We start from the raw sequence: 20,528 nt of genomic DNA, 5'->3' as shown, positions 1-20,528 counted from the left end.
AAGTTTGGAGAACATTCATTCCAGGCATAGGAACAGTTTAACGAATTGCAGAGGTGATGCAGAATTTTCAAACAGCAAAATTCAGTAGCCTGACCTAAACAGCTGGCTCCCTACTTGAAAAAAGGAATTGATTATTTCCAGATAACAAGATACTAACAGATATTGCTGCTTGGCAAGATCAACAGCTACTGCAGCCTTCCCAGACAGTACGATCACAGTGCTTCTGTATCCCTATGGGTAGAATGGTTTCAGAATCCTCAACCTGAATCTTTCTGCATCTTTGCACAAATTTTTCTGCTTTTAATTAAACTGACTGAAAAATACACCTTCAACTATAATGAAATACATAGGCAGGTCAACCAAGAAAAACAACTGCAGCATTCTTACCTGATTGGTCAAATGGATACCTAGCACTGTCCTGTCTTCCCAAGAAAGGCCTAGTGGCCTGAGATGCCTGCAGACTAGTCTGATAGAGGGATTCCAGTTCTGAGAGCTCCTGTTCTGTGTCTTGATTCCACTGTGGATGCAGATGTACTGGGATCCTGCTCAAGTCATCTCCAACTGCTCTCTGATCAGAAAGGGATGGACTTCTCCCAGGTACAGGAAGCCATTCAGTATTCTTATTATCCTTCTGAGAACTGTAATACCTAGTAACATTATCCACCCAACGGTCCACAGGCATAGAGGCAACCATGCTACTAGTAGCTCCATCATCCACCTGTTTCATTCCTCCATCATGACAGTGCCTTTCCAGGTAGGATGCAGGGTCTGCTATATTCTGTCCACCTCTTCTACACAGCTCTTCACTGTGAGCACAAACACTCTTAGAAGCAACATGCTGGGCACTAAAACCCTCCAAAGAAACTACCCCATCCCTAATATCCACAGTTGAATATAATTTTTCAGAAGACTGGTTTTTGTTCTCTTGGTTTTGATGGATTAGCTGTCTGTAACCAGAGGGTGAAGGGTTGATGAAAGATTTTTGTATTAACTTTGGAGACTTCTCATCCTGACATACTGCAGCAATCCAGCCTTTTTCATGAGTACCTTTTATCTGGGAGACTGCATGCATTTTCTGAAACTGCTCTGCCAAGGAGCGAACATGTCCCTTTGTACTAACACCCTCAGATGTGCAACTTTCTGCTGTGCCATGTTCATCCTGCGAGGGTAATAAAATCTCATGGCTGTTTGCTCTGGAGTACTTATTTGTTTTCTGCAAAGGATCCAGGGAGCATTGCGGTGAAGGGGATGAAGTTGCAGGGGTCATTGCATGATAGCCCCCTAAATGATCAATGCTGGGTCGCACTGGAGAGCTTGCAAGTTTGGAACAAGGACTGCGCTGGTTGTCCTTTTCAGGAGATGCTGCTTGTGGTGGATGTGGACAGTGCAACAGTGTAGGCAAAGATCCACAGTTTACTGTGTTAGCCTTGGATTTGTACTGAGGTGTGAGAATGGGTGTTATGCTATGAACCTCTTCTAACTTGCTGCTACTGCAGCATTCCCTATAGTCTTTTGGCCCTGTGGCTGTGGTGTCAATAAATTCCACACTATAGTGGGCATCATTCTCAGTTCTTGCAGGCCTCTCTGCCAACCCTTGCCTATAGGGAAAAGAGGGAACTTGGTCATGAAAATCAGCAGAAGCAGACTGGAAGTTTGGAGATATCCTGTTGGATGGATTGCTTTCAGTAGGGGACAGGGAGGAAGACTCTGGATATAATGATGAGTGCAATTCATGGCAGGAAGCAGGTGGGTGGAAGAAAGAACTGGACCCAAATTCCACTTCTTTGTTGGGTTCCAGTGGTACCTCCTGGCTCAGCAGTACTTGGAGCGGGCCAGTCTGTTCACTAAAACACACAGAAGGGTAAATGATTAGCAGTAGTCATTGCTTACGTTTATCCCTAGGGTTCAGAACTTACCCTATGCTACATACTCCTCAAAACACACTTTTTTTTTTTGCTAACTGAATTCTGATGAAGACTTGGTATTAAAATTCTGTAGATACATACATGCTAGTCCTTTGCTTCTAAGTCTGATTTCCTACTATAATTGAACTGCTGAATCCATTTCATATTTTGAATATTACTTTACTACAGTTATGCTTTATAGAAACTTTCACAGTATTCTTGTACAGCACCCTAGGCACTTTAACCAGCAGACTGAGTGTGTGAGAAGGAATAATTTTAAGAATAGTAAAAATAGCATTTACATAAAATAAAATTGGTTTCCAACATTAACATCTTAGATTTTTTGGTAAATACTTTGGACAAGTTCATGATCTGAGTATGAACTGATATTTCCATAACGTCCTCTCTCTCTAGGTAACTTCACATAAAATAACTTGACAAATGGAAAGAACAGGTTGAAATCTCACACATGTTATTGCTGTATTCTCAGCTTTGAGATATATATCCAACAGGTTAAATAAAGTTCATGTTAAATATAACCACTATTTTGCAATAATTTGCATTCTATGTATACTTCTAAATAAGAATTTGTATTCTTATATACCAATGTAAGACAATTATGTCCTTAGGTCATACATGTCCTTGGCATTTTTCTGCATTTAGTTCAGCATTTAAATATGCAGACCTAAAAAGCAGTTCCAAGTTCACGCCCCTGTGAGGAGACAATAGGCTACAAACAGCTCCAACAGAGAACTTGAAGGAACTGTAACATCAATGCTTTACTTCCTCCTTGAGACATATAAAATGGAAGTTAACATCATGAGGACCTAGTTGTGTATAGCAGAATGACCTTGTCTGTGACTAATTGCAAGGTTTGCACTGTCTACAACTTTTTTTTTTTTTTTTTTTAAATCAAAGTAAGAGTTCAAAACTCTGGCTATGAGTAGATTTTTTTCACTGGCTGCGATATTAGTATTTTGTTCAATACAACTTTTGGAAAAGTAACGTTCTTTTCACAACGCAGCAGAGAGAAAGCACAACATGAACAACATTAGTTTAGGAAGTTTTTTGTTTTTTAATTTTCTTAAAATCTGCCAAAATGCATAACTGGGGCTCTGCATTTTTCCTTTGAAGGAGAATACAAGGGACCCCTGATTGACAAAATGATCAGCCCTCATTATGTACAATCCGGGTACTGCAGGAAAAGAACATTATGATCTATAACTTGTCTGTGTGTAAATTAATTGAGTTTTAGTATATACCTGTATGTGGCATTTTAAAAACAGGAAAAGGAAAAGATTCTCATCTGAGATTTCATCTAAGTTTATGATAATACAGCATATAAGAAAGGAGAAAGGAAAGAAAAGTAACAGTTCAAGAAACATCCTAAGAATTAGACAGGGATGGTCTAGTGCTAGGAGGGAATGGCATGGGAAGAAAGAAGGGTTAAACTGCATGCTAAAGAGGGTAAGAAGGATCAGTTATAGCACAGAGTTAATTATGCTGGAGTTGAAGTTCATATGGAAGAAAAAAATCATGAAGAGATGTTGAAGAGCCTGCTAGGACAGGCTACAGGAAGCTGGGAAGCACAGAAGGAAAATGAAGAATGACAGAGCATCAGGGAGAGTAAGTCAAGGTGACAGAATCAGGATCTAGATCCAAGAGCTGTACCACAGCACCACTACAGAAGTGAACTAGAAAGAAGAGACCAGTGTACCTGATGTTTTTCAGACTACAGTGCACTAAAACATGTTGGTTACTGTTCCCAATATAAAAGCAGCTATAGCAAGACTTCTATGATAGTCCAGTCTTTTACTGACTGAGCCCTCAAAGTGCTCCTGATAGTAAAGAGTTGCACGTTATACCCTAAGACCCCTCCCTCTGGCCAGGTTATCATCTAACATTCTTTCTCTCTGTACACAAAAATCAATGCTGCAAGGCACTGACTGCTACAATTCTCTGTCAAAGCCCACATTTTGAACACGTGCACAGTGAACTATAATCTAAAAAGATTGGGGAGGGGGAGAAAAAAGGTAGCTGACCCTCTTAAAATATGATTTAACCTAAAGAAGAAAGTAATGAGGAACAACACTAGGATTTGGACTATCCAGGGGAATATATATAGTTGGCTACTGTTTTTCAGACTGCACTGCTCAGGTGCAGCTCAGATCTGGGTCTAGGTGATATACTTGGACTACCTTGTAGACTGGGCCATGGTGCCGCCCTGTGGTGGGTGGCAGGTTGGCGACGGCAGCGGCTGCGATGGCTGTTGGTGCTGCATGCGATCCTGGAGGCTCCGGGCTTTTCGGATACTGATTTGCAGCTTCTTATCGACTAGGGCTCTGCTGTGAGTGCTAGAGCTGGCATCATGCATGGCAAGTCTTAGTTTAGCTAAAATGCAAAAGAAAACATAGCAGAAAAACAAACAGAAAAAAGGAATAAAATTGAAAAGAAAAAAAAAAGAAAAAAGATGCAGCAAAACATAAAACATGGACCATGCAAATACTGCCACACAAGAGATCACAAGGATGCTACTGTTTCCATTAATGCACATTCAGCTTAGCCAGGTGTCCAAACAAGTTAATTGAAACTAAACCAAAATAAAGTCAAAAGAAAAAACTGATCAAGTTTTAGCCCAACTTCTCATCCCCTTGACACAGACTCTTTCCAACCCTACCACATTGCTGCTTCATTCATCTTTCCTCCTTCTGTATGCTCCATACCTGGGACTCCCTTTATGTGCAGGAATACCAAGCTGGGATCTGAAATTCAGCACATACCTTGCTGGAATGAAAGCTAAGAGAGATTTCACAATAGCTGTATATTGCCCCTTATTCTGCAGCCCATAAGAGGCAATTTCAATTTCAACAAATGCACAGAAACCGCCTACCCTGTCTGCAGCCATTCTATACAGACAGAGAGGAGCATGGGGTGAGACAGCCAGCCAGTCATAATGGAAAAAGACCAAAAAAAAAAAAAAAAAGAAATCACATAGCACACATTCTCAAAGGTCACAATGCATTTAAGCACTTCTATGTCCTATTGCCTTTCTTCTTGAGCATTAGGTACAGCATAGGCTCATTTTTTTTATTAATCCAAAGGATGTAAAGAGTAGGCTACTGTTTTCTTCCCTATGCTACATCCTCCACGAGAAACAGGGGAGCTTAATGCCCTTTGTAATTTGGCCTGAGGATTGGGAAAAATTGCTAAGTGAGGGCCAAGTGGCACAAAGAGTTACCTATGGGGTGCTTGCTGAAATGCAGCATTTAGCACCAGAAAGGACACATCAACATCCCAGTGCTGTTATCGCCTTAGCGCTGGAGAGAACAACAAAAACAGATGCAAACATGAAAATACAGAGATGAAGAAGAATAGGACTACAACCCCAAAAACAAGATACTTGAAAAAAAAAAAAAAGATTTTGTCACCCAGCACTTTCTAAAGACCATGTGGATTCCCGTATTACAACCTGACAATTTAACATGATTAAATATTTCACAGTTTAAGATATTAGCACTGTCAAAAGCGCAATAGCTCAAGCGGTTAGAGTTACTTACATATAGCTTCGTTACAGAGAGCCAAAGCTGCAGCACAATCCCCCTTCTGCTCCTGATTCAGTGACTCTTCAAAGATTGAGTCTGCCTCCTGCATGGACTTCTCAAAGTCATCATTCCTCCCTGCAATGGGCAGCACCCTTCATTTTGGTTTCATTCTGTGCAGAACCCTCGTTTACCCTCATCCCATTTGTGATCGCCAAATTGTTCCACACATTGACTCATTGGTAGCAGGCCTCTTGCAAGGGCTACACATATCCCAAACCACCTATGGTAACACCTAAACTTTCCTAAGCAGGAGTATAACTTAAGCACCCTTGACACACAGATGTGCTTGACACACAGAGTAGAACTATATAAACCATTTTTTTCCCCTCAAACGTTGCTTGCTTCAGAGACCTGTATTTGCATAATACACTGCTTTCAACAGTCTGAATTAGTATAAAAAAAGGCAGCATGGACATGTTACAGAGCTAATTCTGATGACTTCTATCAATTAGAAGTAACTTAAATTTAGAATTCATCAAAAAATAAATCAGACATCCAGTGTCTTCAGACATCCAATTACTTCCATACAAAATGTCTTCAAACTGAACCTACTGAGATATCCACAGAACAATACTCAGACTTGAATGCGTGTATGAATGCAAAAAATAGTTCCATGAATGTGTCGAGTGCATACACTCAACTGCTGAAAGAGACATACAGACTATGAAAACCTAATGGTCTAGTAGCTTTAGAAGAAAAACATGGGGAAGGAACTGAAAAGATATGGAAATCAGTCAGTAATTCTTTTTACATCGCTTTAGAAAATAGCACTGGAGAATGAGAATAAATCATCCTTAGACACCACAGGGAAAGATGAGACACTGTGTCCTGGCATCAGAACATCCAGTTCTGAGAGGAGAAAATGCCCAGACATGCTGGTGTCATCTATTAAACATTATGCAAGTTGTATCCTAAAATGTACACAAATGAGGCCAGAGAAAACAGAAAACAATAATAGACTGTTTCATTTGGAGGTGGGCTACTTTTCTGGAAGGTCTCTGTTATGACAGGGAACATCAATATATTTTTGACCAACTTGTACAGCACACACTATGGCCTGACCTGCTCCCCAGCACACTTGTGTACAAATGCAAACACGCAAATCCCAAAGAACTTATGAAAAGCAATTACTGCTGAGAGAAGTGAGATTTGTTAGAGCAGTGAGTTAATCAAGCAGCACATTCAGTTTCAAAATCAAGGCTACTGAGGCTCATAACCAAGGCCAGTATTCTAAAGTTAGCTTTCTTTGCATGAGTTTAGCATTTTACTTGAGGGGAAAATGAGTCACAAGTGTTCTGGAGCTCTGTGTACAAGCAAGCATTCCAGGCAATCAAGCAGTCTGTTAATGTTAAGCAATTACATCTCTGACTGGGGTGGGGAAAGGCTTAAAAGGAACAAATGAATACCTTCCCAGCTCTCAGGTCAATAACTAACTCAAATATTCCACTGAAGTCTTTTTGGATTAAGCATTATTCTAGTTCGCTTTCTTCCTAACAATGAAAACCCAAGCTATTTTTGCTTCTACCAATTAATGCAACAAGAGGTCAAAGAGGGGCCGTTTCTTGGAAAACGGTGATATTCCCTTTGGGCACGAAAAGCAAATAAGACAACATCCTCGTGCTCAAGAACAGAAGTTCCCATTTCAACTTTTACATCATTATCATTTATGCTACGAAAATAAACTATACTAATAAAAAGGTATCTGTTATGTTAGATCATAACTTGTCAACTGGCCACTTGCAGGTCACAGCAGAACCATAAAGGATAACCTAGTGGCTCACTGAAAGCACAAACCATAACAACATTCAGTGAGACATTCTCATAAAGATCCTATTTTTCAGCTGCCACTGATACAGTGACATTCTGGCTCTGAGCAGCTGGCACAGCCGTGGGCTGCAGAGTGCTGGCTGCATTGTGCCCTCAGCTGGCACTGTTGTGGGTGCCCCTATCCATCCTTCACTTCTGTCCTGTACAACAACAGCATCTTAGCTCTCCTCTCCTACACCAGGTAGGAGAGTAGCGTAGGGGTCTCAGGAAGCTTGTCAACACAGGAGACTACAGTGCCTTGGTAGGATTGCCCCAGTCGTTTGGGAGGGCAGAGCCTAGGCATTTTACCAGACCCCTTGCCTCTGATGGCCACCAAGAACCCCATGCTTACATGCTACACTAGGTGGTTCACCCCACCTTCTCTGACTCCCCTTACTGGCTGATGCAGACTAGGAATAAAACAGAAGTTGCTACATGTGAATCCTGTCACCAAGCTCCTTCTGTTGCAGTTCCATTCTTCCCATTAAATTCCTATTAAACCCTTTCTGCTGCCATCCCCAGCCAGAAACATGAGGAGTCTTGGAAAAGTCATAATAGAAAATAAAAAGCCAAATATTAACTCTTGTTTTTTCTCAATTCTTGTCCCTTCTGAAAGGTATGTATGCCAAACCCTGCTCAGATTTTCAACACTAGACCAGATAAGCTTGCCCCAGTACTTGTTCCCACCCCTGTGCTGCGGCTGCACAGCTGAGCAGGGAGGGAGAGTGGAAAGTATAAGGGCAGAAACAAGCAGAATTGCTTAGGTCAGTGGTGCTACCAGACAGAAACGAAAACAAAACGGTGGTCTAAGTGAACCAGTTATGTTGCAGGTGGATCTGAGCCATCTAAAAAGTGCTCATTCCAAGATGCTGGTTGAACCCTTATAGCTAAATCTAGGTATCACTAGTACACATAAAAATGTAAAGGTGTAAATATATACAAACACTATACATTAGGAAATATGTTGTTGTTATTGTCACATTCAAGAAGGAATTCGGTTAAAATAACAAATTGCTTTCTGTATTCAACAGGATTGAAATTGATGGTCTTTCACTAACTGAAGATACAAAATTCTAATACTGGGTGGGTGGGGAGAGACATATAGTAGAAAATTAAGTTCAAAGGTTCAAAAAAAATTCAGCACCACAATCTTGCAAAATATACTGCATTCAAAAGGTTACCCTGATTCTGCAGTTCATCTAGATCCATGAACCTGCTGGGACGGGGATTAAAGCCCATTGCTGCCTCCATTTCCTTTTCTCTTTTCCTGCGCAGTTCTTGTTCATGTGCTCTCCTTGCCACCTCCTCTTGCAATTCATCCAGTTCACTCTTTAAAGGGCCAAAGATCTCCCCACCTTCCAAAAAAATATTTTTGATAGTAAAATCTCTCAAAGTATCCATTAACAGACAAGTAATGTTAATGAAAAATACAACTGCCATTAGCAAGTAGCATACTGACCAAACAAAGGCTACAGAATTTCAGATGAATTCTGCTTTGTTAAATTTTAGTTTTAAAACCCTGCCCAAGCTATTTGGTTTCAAATTCCCCTCTCTGCGTCAGTGACTCTGGTAGAATCATTGCAGTGTTGCTTCATGATCCCCTGTAGCACAGTCCATCCTTTAATCCACTGACCCAAGAAACAGCAAATTTGAACAGAGCAAATCATCAGAAGAGAACCCTAAATGGCTGCTGAAATCTTGAGACTTTTTATTGTGCCTGTAATTTGTATCATTAGCTTTAGAAAGTAAAACAGATTCCAACTGAGATAGTTTTCATCCAGGTGCAGAAGCAGATAAAAATGGGAGGAAAAAAAAGCTTATCAATGTTCTACTCAGCACAGAAGAAATTAGTCTTCACTCTCATTTCAACTATGACCTATGTTCAGAAAGCAACTCCCCTCCTCCCTTCCCCAGACATTCTCTGGAATAAAGTATTTGCTCAGTATAATCAGAATGTGTATCTGCAGAAAAGCTCAGCTTTAGCCCAAACATCCTGTAAATATCCACTCTCACTTGTGACAATTTTCAATGCTGTACACCATTACAAGCTTCTTTTCAGTAGTTATTACCAGTTATGCTCAAGACAACATTTTGCACTGACAGCAGAACACTGAATTATGGGAAAGAATAGGGAAAAAACTTTATCAGTTAAGTCAATCTTTGTTGAAAAAGATACCAGAACAACATGATCAAAGGAATATTCCAATAAAGTTTTTTACAATCCCCTTTGGAAAAGCAAATTACATCTTGTAAAACTGTGCTATATTGCTCAGTGTTTCATTTCCCCTTCCTCGTAATTCCACTGTAAAGAAAAGCATCCAGAAGGTAAAGAACAACTCCAGTACAATTTATCTTGTGGAACCACAACTACTGAGATGTACATCCTACCATTTCCAATGGTGCGTGTGCTGTTTGTCCAGCTCCCACTTGAAGAATTAGACTCCACTTCCAGGATGCTGCTACTATGAGACTTGGGAATACTGCGCCAAGCAGGAACCAATCCACCTGCCCGTTTCATGTGAACATCCCTCCAAAAGGAGAACAATTACAGTACACAATGTTACTACTATCTTCAGGAGAAATTGTGTGTGCATTTTCTATGATCACAAAAATATTTACTCACATTTTACTTTTATATCCTCATGGGGAAAAAAAAAAAAAAAAGTCTACCACAGGAAAGTCTTTGGAAAAACAGAGTAAGAGAAAGCAAACAAGGGGAAGGGACCATAATTCTAATCTACTCCAAAGACTACCCAATGCATATTAAAACCATGGTCTGATAGCTGTTTTCAACTTTTAACAGCTGAAAATCTACTGTTCTGGCTATAAACATGACTGGTTTGTGACTGCATCAGCCCTCCAAGCCAAGGAGAGAAACACATTATGATGCCTATTTATTTTTGCACATAAATATTGTAAAATATCTTACAAGACTTCAGTGAATTTTTCAAACTGGCAGGGTCATACGACTGTTGAATTCTGATTTTCTAAACAGATTAAAAAAATCAAACAATGGTTTATCAAAAGGTCAATCAGATGGTTCAAAGGACATGCAAAGTTTGATATTTGAGTTTTCAAATCAGAGACTAATTGTACGGCTATTTCAAATGCATCATTTTAACATTCTTCATTCAACTGAACGTCATTTATTTCCTCCTCACTTGCAGTAAGCTATCACTATACCGACAAGAAAAGGAATCAATCTCACTCAGATGCTTATTTCCCTTGCCTCAATAAATTTGCACTGTAAGCTCAGACCACTCTTTCTTGTTGCTTTTGTTTTGTTTTTAATGTCCTACGTCATTATGTAACAACAAAAAAGAAACAGATCTCACTCCAAAAATGAAGTTTGTTAAAATCTACCTGTGGTTGCTTGAGCTTTCAGACAAGGGCATATCCAGACTAACTGGACTGTTACTGTTGCGCTCACTGCTTTCATATCCAGACTCCATTCTCTGTATTAGATGAGGATGTTGATCCACCATATGCTGGGTGCCACGGCTTAGTACACCACGTTTGTATCTGACGTTTGACTGGCTTGATCTTGTTTCTTGAACAGCACGTTCCTTCACCTCATTCTCCATAAGCTCTTTACCTGTTGAGATAAAAGAATATAGCCTAGTAGAAGATCCAAGTTTCTTAACAGCAAATCATCTACACATTTTTGCTTCTCAATTATACTTAAACCAGAAACACTTTAATATCACTTAATATCAGCAACAGGAATAAAAAAAAATTTACTTTTCTGATAACATGAAGCAATAACCTCTTCAGCAAATTCATTTTCAAATCTCTCCCATTTAATGCTACCACATTCCCCCCAAGCAACAATCAGTTGCAGAAAGAAAAATCCCTTCCTCCCTGTAACAACTCATATTTGTCCAAAATCATTTTTACAGTATACCCAACTGTGCCTTTAGTATTTCCACTTCATAGTTGTTATTGTACTGTCACATGTACTTCAGATGCTGCACTTTTTACTTCATTTTGCCATTTACAATTTGATGAAGCTCATCCATTGTGTCATTCATGTAGGACAGGAGAACTGGAAAACTTTTTAAATTCTTCCTTGCTGATCTTACTTCATTCCCACTTGCCTCATGTTTACTCCCCTTGTTTCCCGTTCTTGAAGCTGTGTTCTCCCTTCATCTTCCCTATAAATGGATGTTCCTTCACGCTGCCCCATTCTTTTCAACCTTTAGCTCCTTCCGGTTGTCCCTGTCCCTCTCAAGACTCCAGAATTTCTGCAGGTGTCCTCATTAACCACAATCCTGCTGCCAGTCACACAAATCTCTCCCTTCTCATCCACACACTGTCCCCCTTTAAGCACTTAAGAAAGGAGAGTAGCAGTTCCAGTAGCATGACAGTATAAAAGATGGGAATGGGTAAACACCTGCTCTCCACACCCTTTATAGTTTCAGGAGCATCCACTTATTGATAGAGGAGGAAAATAACTGTTACATTCATTTGCAGACCATGGAAAGGGAAGCAGGGGGAACAAAAGATACCTGAAATTGTTTCACAAGAGATTCCATTACCTTCAAAAAAACCTGCAAAGCCTAGGACAAAGTCTTTACATACAAGTTACAGAACTTGCTGTAGAGCAAAATGGTCCCAGATAAATCATCATTAGCTGCTCTTATACTCACAAAAGGAACTCCGTGCTAATGCATGAGGTACTTGCTGCACCAGTCTGTGCAATCATGCTAAAATAGCAGGAGCCAGAAAAAATAACCAATAAAAAAGCTACTCCAAGCAATGAACTTCCATATATTTCGCAGGGTCTGTTTAAGTAGCAAGAACAGTAAAGTCTCCCTTATAAACTTCCCGAAATGTGAAATTTTACACGGAAAATAAATATCACATGCAACATAAATACACACAGAAATTAGCCTTCAAGGACACAAATCACCACCAACCTACATGCCATCTTCAAAATTTCACTTCTCAACTTAAAAAGGAAGAGTAGAAGACTGTAAATTCCACATATTTGTAAGTAAATCTTTCTTTCCAACTGCTTACCTGCCTCTTCAGAGAAGGGACTAAGCTGTGTGTAGCCACAATGTTTCCTCTTGTCTTTACTGAAGATGCTGTCTATATTCAGAGATTCTCTTTTGGGTCTCCAGGTTGGCCGGTACCTGCTAGATGAACTGGATTTAGACTCACTACTGGTACTCTCCACTTCCCAGTCTCGAGCATGTGCAGATGACAGGCTTTTTGAAGGCCGTGTTTCTGCCTGATCCGTACTACTCCCTCCATGAGAGGAATTTTGGTTGGTTTGAGAAATTTGCTGTGGTCTGCTGTGGATCATATTGCTCACTGTTTCTTTAAATTCCCTCAGTCGGCTTGTGCTGCTGGATGGTTTGGGGGCAGCTCTGGGGGCTTGTTTCTCTTTCAAGGTTTCTCCTGCATTTTATAAAAGAGAGGGCAACAGCCACAAATATAACTCCAGATTAAGCCAGCAGCCCTACTCACAGCATCTTCATACAGTCTTCGAAAAGTAAAATAAAAACACAAACACAAAAGCAAAGACAAGACAAAATGCTATGATGTACAAAACGAGAAAAGAAATGCACATACACTCTGAGGATCTTAAAGACATTTAGAAAGGTATTGATATTTCAAATAAAATAATGTTTCTTGCCTTCACTGTGGTATCCTGATGACTGAGCCTCATCTCCTTTTCGCCGAGACCGGCTAGAACTCCTTTTGCGGTCTGCCAGTGAGCCCTTTTTGGAAATATGCCTCTGATTACACTCACTGTCAGTCAGGTGCCCTGAAAGAACAGAAGAACACATCTGAGATGACAAGAGCCTTCGGACCAATTGCTCTCTGTGCTGAAACAGTAGGGCTCTCCTCCTTAGGAGCTGCAGACACTCCAATGCTAACTGGCAGGTTTGGATAACTTCGTATCCAGAAGTTATTCATTTTGTCCTGCGGGTGGGGTGTATTTTAAGGTCACAAACAATACAGCCCCTCCAAGGACCCTGGTTAGTGACAGATATCCAAAGGGAGCAGAAAAAGTTGAGCATGCCTTGTCTTCTAATACTCTAAGGGTGTTACTTTCTTGCTGTCTGAATACTTGGTCAGTTTTAAGAGCCACCAACAAAAAGTTGAGGACAGCTTGCTTGACATTAGTCTGTTGAATGAAGGCTCAAACACATGAACAAGTCAGCATGTAGTAATAAATTACTGCACACCATTTGCTTCTCCGTACTGTGTTCTCTTTGCAGAAGTAATTTGAGTTAGCTTAGGCCACAATGAAGAAGCCTCAGTTGGCTCTCAAGGGCTACGCCAGCTAATTCACATCTGCCACAAACTAAGAACATACACACAAATTATCAGCACGAATCAGCTGACACACAATGTTCCCTTACTCCCTTGCTCATGTGTCCAAGTCCTAGCATTTTCTCTTGCACACAATTTGTTCTCCTTTTCCTCACATAAAAGGTGAGTTAAGTGTATATGACATTTAATTACAGGTTTTCTCTACTGCCATTTCTTTTAACATTACAGTTCTCACACACAGTCCTAAGCCTGCAAGCACAAACACACGCATGGCTTTACTCACGTGAGTAGTCCCAAGCAGAGATGCAGGGTAAGAAGGGAATTTATGAATAAGCTACAAAGACTTCTCTAGCCTTTACATCACCAAATTTCACCTTGTATAGGATGACAGCAGAGAAAAACCCCTACTACCCAACAGTGGATTAACAGCCCCCACACTACACAGTTGGCATTTCTGAGCCTACCCCTTGTCTAGAAATTAGCATAAAAATCAACAATATTCAAAGCAGATTTTGAAAGTAAAAATCATACTTTTAAACAGTTGAAGAAATAACTCACTTTGACTACAATTGAGATACTATAATATCAGTGGGAAGGAGTCCAGACTACAAAAACCAAGCTACGCAAGAATTGTGTTTCTATTAGTTTGCAAACTGGAGAGTAATTTTTGTAGCTAAATCTTTAGGGGAAAAAAGAATACATAAAAGAACTAAGGGAATAGAAGAGAAACATTGGCAATGAAAACAAGATGTGTGACATTTAGGTGATTGAGCATGAGTCAGTCAGCACTTTGGGAGAAATTTCCCCCCCACAGCACGTACTGTCATACCTCTTCTAGGGACTGAAAGAACAGTATCTTTTATCTTGACGGGAACCACTACAAGGTAAAAGAAGCTTACACTTCACTAGAGAAGTTGTGTACTCCGAAGCAAAACATTTTTCCCCGAAGTTTGCGACCTGATAGGAATGACTGGCTAATATCCACTACTATGTTAGTGTATTCTTGTCCTGTAACAGAAACTATTTAAAGATATTCAGTGGTGCTGGAGTTAGCTTCGGGTCTGCACAGACAAATGCAAGAACACAACTTAGCCTTGCAGAACAAAGGCTGCTTGCTGTACATAAATATCTCTCCTTATTTCATAAATTGTAAATTTTGTCATATTCTCACTGAACATTTTATAGCCTTAGAGGAGATACCAAGAACCACAAGTCTGCAGGACACTGATTGTGTTGTTTCTGCCTGGACCCTCTGGAACAAAGACTAAACCCAATGGAATGCATGAATAGAGGAATTGTAGCACCAGATCTACGAGCTAAAACTTCACACATTTTATTTCTTTTATTAAAATAAAAGGCCAGGATTTCTGAGTGCCTAATCACACCCCTAAAAAGGTGTCCATTGCTGAACACATTCCTAAATGTCTCATCCTCCATGGGTAGGACAGTTTTATGAGCAAACAGTGGTATTCAAAGGAATGTTCAAAGGAACATTTTCTGGTGGTAGTGGTCTCTGGTTTTTGGAGGGTGAGGAGGAAAACGGACAGAATATGCTAAGCGAAAAGAATGAAATCAAACAGGTTAAGACAGAATGTCCCCTACTCCATCCCAAGAAAAACTCAGTTGCAAAACTCAGTTGCATGAATAGGGCAGCCAGAATACGCACTTTTTCTCAGCAGCACAGGTTGGTAGGAGCAAGAGAGTGCTCATGCAGCCACTCTTCATGCCCTCATCCTGAAGAACCCAGGTGTCTGAGGTCATAAGACCCAATGGTGGTCCTTCCCAGGAGGGCGATGTGGGATACGGTCCATAAAATTCTGGGCTGCAGTAGTGGGGTAAATGGCCATTACATGAAGAATCCTGCTCTTGCCCAGAATTACTCAATAGCAGCAACAGTTGACAGGTCAATGTGGATGGCTTCTTTATAGCCCCACAGATCAGCATTTGATGACTAAGCAGTTGTATGATTCAGCAGACTGGCTTTTTGGAAAGGTTTTAGGTAGGCAAAAATAAAAGGGAAAAACGTCCAGACAGGTGACTAGCTAAGGGGACAGACTGACTATAGCTAAGGCTGAATCAGGGAAGATGAGGATGACTGAAACTAGGTAGTGAGAGGTAGGCTAGAGCTGGAGGAATAACATAGGACAGAATCAGTAGGAGAAAAAAGAAAAAGGAGGAGAATATTACTACAAAGTTATAGAAAACAAAGGTATATGTTGAAATTCACCTGCTTACATGTTGGCAGCTATCTCACTACTGTCTTTTTTTTTTTTTTTTAAAACAGACTTGAGACAAATTTTGTAGGGAAGAACCTAATTCAATCAACTGCCTGCCACTTCTATAGATTATATAAATAACACTCTGCTAGCATTTTCAGTTTGGGCTTCTCAGAACTCTTCAGTTCAACATAAATTGTGTTTCCTTACCACTCTCAAATTCTGCTTCAACTTTCCCTTCTTTCTCACACTCTACTGAGGACAAATACCAGAACCTACAGTGCTAAATATTTCATAAAACATTGAAAGTACCTTTAAATTACCTAAAACCATGAATTACAATCGCTTAGACTTTTGATGAAGAATGAAAAAGCACTGAAGAAAGCCTACCCAAACCATTTTCTTCTAGGTTTAGATGTGAAAAATACTTTCAACATAGATGGTTTCAAATGAACTAAAGATAAATATATTATCACAAGACAGCAACTATTTTGCAACTAAAAGGACATAGTGGTGTGTTAGCTGTTGACACTGCTGCAACCAACAGTTGCTGATTCAACAGTTTTGTCATCTTAGAAAGTTTTTTTAAGGCACAATAAAATAACTTCAAATGAATTTAGTAGGTCACATTTCTGACACTTGAGAAGCCTGCCCTTGACTCATGCACTACTTTTTGAGAACTGAAGTTAGTACTGTACACAGGAACAGACTGACTGGGGTCACTAGGCATGAGTAATACAGATTTAAGCCTTCAGACTTCCAGCTAACCTCTTTTCAACTAGTCTTTGGGCTGACTGTTCAGCTGCCTGAAGGAATATAAAGACAGACTTCCTTCCCATTGTGAATGCTTGGTCAACTTGTCTCCACAGCACAGGCAGGAGAACAGGAAAATCTTATGCTCCTCCTTAGTGCAGTAAATACTAACAACATCCACTTACACAGGAAGTCTTTAGTACCCACGTATGTGAGATTCTGGTGATGGAAGTGCCTTTCCCAGACAGCTGCAACTCCTGAAATGAACTAACCGCACATACAACACTTACCAGACTGTACAATGGTACTGCACAACAGACTCTAGATTCCAGGATTTTGTATGACACAAAGAGCAGGTGGATAGTGGATAACAGAAATAGCATCTGTAAACTTTTACCTGGCTAGATGCTAGTCTACAAAGGTCAATAGCAGTTAAAATTACGTAGATCTTTGTCAATACTATGGTTCATTGCAAACCAAAACCATGCTGGATACTAAGCACTGCTCATTATTCTGTTACGGGTTACATTAAAAGATTTTCATGGGGCTCCACTGTATTCATCATATTTAATGACAATGACTACTCAGATATAATGGTATCTGCTACCTGTATCCCTGCTGCTTTGTGAAGCTGCATCATTCTCCACATTGTAGATGACGGTCCCCTGCGAGTCGGAAGAGAAGTGACTGACCACAGACTCATGGTGTGCCTGTTTATAAGGATAGCTGTCGGTAGAGGAATCTGTCCTGGTATCACTTGAGATGGAAGGTTCTCTCCCTAGTAAAGAAAGTAATGTCAAATTACAGAACAGAATAGAAGCAGCTACACATAAGTTAACTGGAAGAACAGAGTACTTAATATACAAGATCAAATCCTGGAACACCCCATCTTATTGGAAAAGTTGTCTCCTTTGGGAGGATAAAGGGGTGTCATACCTCTTAAAACCTTTATTTCTCTCTCTCTGGTAACTTGAAATTTATCAGACCTATTTATTATGCAAAATTAAACTATGTCAATTAGCCTACCGAAGTATACACTACTACCACACTGAAATTAACAAAACTAGTCAAGAACAAAACATTATTAAAGATAACAATAACACCAAAAGTCATAACAACAACATTTTATCTATTATGAAGCAGAAGCCCATCTGGAACTTCATACTGTTTCTTCTATAGAAGCTGGTGCTGGTCCACTGGGATACTGAAATGGATGAACCACCATGATTCAATTTCAGTATAGTACTTAAATTTGTTAAAACAAAAGAAAAGGACAACCTCCTCCCAACACCTTCATTATACAAAAGTAAAAATCTGAACAGCAGGGAGACTGTTGGCCATTTTATGTTTTGTATACGCTCCAGAATATACAGAATGTTTGTTTCATACTTGTTTGTCAGTGGAGAAACTAAAAAAATGCAGAAAAATAAAGAAGAAAATTATGGTTCATTTTGCACAAAGCCTGAGGCCGCCTCATAGTTTTGTTGAGACCAAGTCCCGTAAGATGATGTCCTACTTCATGCAATGTAAAAGCTTTTACACTCAAAATTCTCCCCACTTCCTGACTGGTTAAAAATCTTAAAGTCCAAGGAAATACAGAACAGAGCCTGTTACAGGAAATGACAGTTTCAGAAAGAAAAACGAATATAGGAAAAAGGAATCAGTGCTGTGGAACTGAGTAGTAAAGAACAATTCATAAACTGAAGTCTCCATTCAGCAGAAAATCAAAAACATTAAGAGAAATTATATGGACTTCGCTCCACATTTCATACCAGGATCTTCGACAATCTTTCCTCCACAATTTGTGGTATTACATTTTGATGTGAATAGATGCATTTACCTGAACCCATCAACAACAGTTCAGGTACGATATTGTGATTAACAGTTTAAGAATAAGCAATTTCAGTTAATTTCTCAATTATGGGCTGTGGATATTTGATAACACTGAGCAGTCCTGAAGTATTCACACTCAGTGTGAGACAAAAAGGTCATTCTAAAAAGCTAGCTTAGGATAGAAAACTCTGGATATCAACAAGACTAAAAAACAATCCATTTATATTTGATTGGAGAATTATGTAGAGTATGATTTTTTCTGGCACATCAACCTACAGTATCTCACAAATTCTTTCAGAAGTTCTGTATCGATGTTGAGCACTGCAGACAACACAAGCAAGCCTGAGCAACTCAAGTGTTTTTGAAATGAGAGAGCAGGTTACTCATTGCAACCTTCTGACTGTAATTTGAAAGAAAGCACTTTTTTTTTTTTAATGTTTTTTTAATGTATTTTTATGTTCAGCTTCCTGAGGTCATTTTAGAACACAATAATATTAGATACTGAGGAGACACTGAGAAGTAGCGTTAGCTAGGTATTTCCTGGAGAGAAAAAAAAAAGCAGAACCACAAGGTCAGTTTATATATAGCATATATTGACCTGATACTTGTAGAGATGCTCACAACTGATGGATAGCATCAAAGGCCCTCTCCCCACTTCCTGGTTTTCTTCAGAACAGGAAGATCGATTTATGAATTGTAAAGCATCTCGTCAAGTAAGAAGTGAAGGTTTTCTTCCTTCTGCTTTTATTTGCATTTATTTTAAGAAGAGTTGGAGATTTACTTCATTATGAGTAGATTGTCAACACATAACTAAGGGGATAACAAATGTTCTCTACGGATTAGCTAATTTTATGTTTCCTGGTCAACTATTGTCCGCAAAAAACATAAAATATTCCTGGAATTACACTGTATAAATAGGCTAGAATTCTGGAAAAATACTGTATTTCTGGGTTTAGTCTTGCCTTGCTGCTCTTGGCAACCTGTAAACCCATCTCTGACACAGGATATTCTCCGCAAATATACAAAAATAGAAACCATCTTCTTTTGCTAAACCATTATAATAAGCCCACACCCAGTTTCTATTCGTCATCCTATCTAGATTGCAATTGCATGTCTTTCTCAGAACGTCTCTAGAGGCCTCATTTAACATCCAAAACCATCCCAGAAATTCAGTAAACCAATAGCCCATCAGAACTTTGTTCAGCATGTTGGTAGCGGTCTAAGCTCTGAAGCACCTTAGTAGGACAGACGTTTCTGATTCAATGCAATACCTACAATACAAAGGATTCAGGAAGCAGAGATACGTTGAAAGCCTCTTTGATAGAAAGTGCTATACATCTGCAGCTGTAATCTTTTTTGATGCAAAACAGACCATGAAGAATTAAGTAGTAATCATCACCTACAGGCATATGCCTTCACCAATCCCTTTCCCTTTAGTCTCCCACAAACCAGTTCATATTTCACAGATTAAATTCAGGAGTGAAGTTAGGGATAAAGTAATTCTGCAGCTCCCTTTCATTTCTATGAGTTTGTGCAACTCAGCTATTATTCCCTTCCTGTTAAATCTGATTATGAATTTATGAACCCAGTCCTTGAAGTCATCATTTATTGTTCCTCTCTGCTTCCACTCCACAACAGATCTTTCACTGCTTTTTTTTTTTTTTTTTAAACTTCTTCTCCAACATTTTTTGGAAACATTTACTACGCAAACAATCAACAGAGTCTTAGACTGAAAGAGAAGTTCAAAGGTGAAATACTGGAAGTCCTCCAGATCAGCTTTGACAACCAAAGACCCCACTAACAAAAACACACACAGACAACAAAAAAATAGATCACACACAACACTACAGCATAAGGCATAAGCTTGCAGTCCAGACTGCTTACCTGAGTCTTCGCTATCATAGCAGGTCCTGCTATATTGCTGTAAATCCACTTGGGGGGGCAAGTCTTGTGTTGACACGGGAGTTCCTCTTGGATCTGCATACAGCAGCAGCAAAGGCTGATAATGACCCTTAATACATTTTGTCACAACATCTTTCCATTTTGGACCAATCTGATTTGAAAACAACGACAAGATAACACAAGAAAGACTGTCAACGTTTTCTATAACAGTGTCTATTCCCCCC

The 20,528-nt window shown here is 39.6% G+C and overlaps 1 protein-coding gene across 12 annotated transcripts in view; it reads right to left on the bottom strand.

Moving 5' to 3' along the window:
- The window catches only part of USP54 (ubiquitin specific peptidase 54), a 98,877-nt gene that overhangs the window by 7,324 nt on the left and 71,025 nt on the right, over positions 1-20,528 (bottom strand). For 7 of the 12 annotated variants that reach the window (XM_072040108.1, XM_027460878.3, XM_072040113.1 and 4 more), the window contains 10 exons: positions 20,287-20,455; positions 17,177-17,347; positions 12,957-13,088; positions 12,335-12,718; positions 10,676-10,907; positions 9,701-9,840; positions 8,494-8,667; positions 5,462-5,581; positions 4,103-4,295; positions 388-1,844 (listed from right to left, as the gene is read on the bottom strand). In XM_072040108.1, coding sequence (XP_071896209.1) covers positions 388-1,844; positions 4,103-4,295; positions 5,462-5,581; positions 8,494-8,667; positions 9,701-9,840; positions 10,676-10,907; positions 12,335-12,718; positions 12,957-13,088; positions 17,177-17,347; positions 20,287-20,455 — 3,172 coding nt within the window. Of the gene's footprint in view, positions 1-387; positions 1,845-4,102; positions 4,296-4,319; positions 4,667-5,461; positions 5,582-8,493; positions 8,668-9,700; positions 9,841-10,675; positions 10,908-12,334; positions 12,719-12,956; positions 13,089-17,176; positions 17,348-20,286; positions 20,456-20,528 lie in introns of those variants that run through there. The other 5 variants (XM_072040114.1, XM_027460879.3, XM_072040115.1 and 2 more) reach the window with 4 other exon arrangements.

The sequence above is a fragment of the Anas platyrhynchos genome, chromosome 6 (assembly GCF_047663525.1).
Source record: "Anas platyrhynchos isolate ZD024472 breed Pekin duck chromosome 6, IASCAAS_PekinDuck_T2T, whole genome shotgun sequence".
In the NCBI taxonomy this organism is placed as follows: domain Eukaryota; kingdom Metazoa; phylum Chordata; class Aves; order Anseriformes; family Anatidae; genus Anas; species Anas platyrhynchos.
This window is presented reverse-complemented; position numbering and strand designations above follow the sequence as displayed.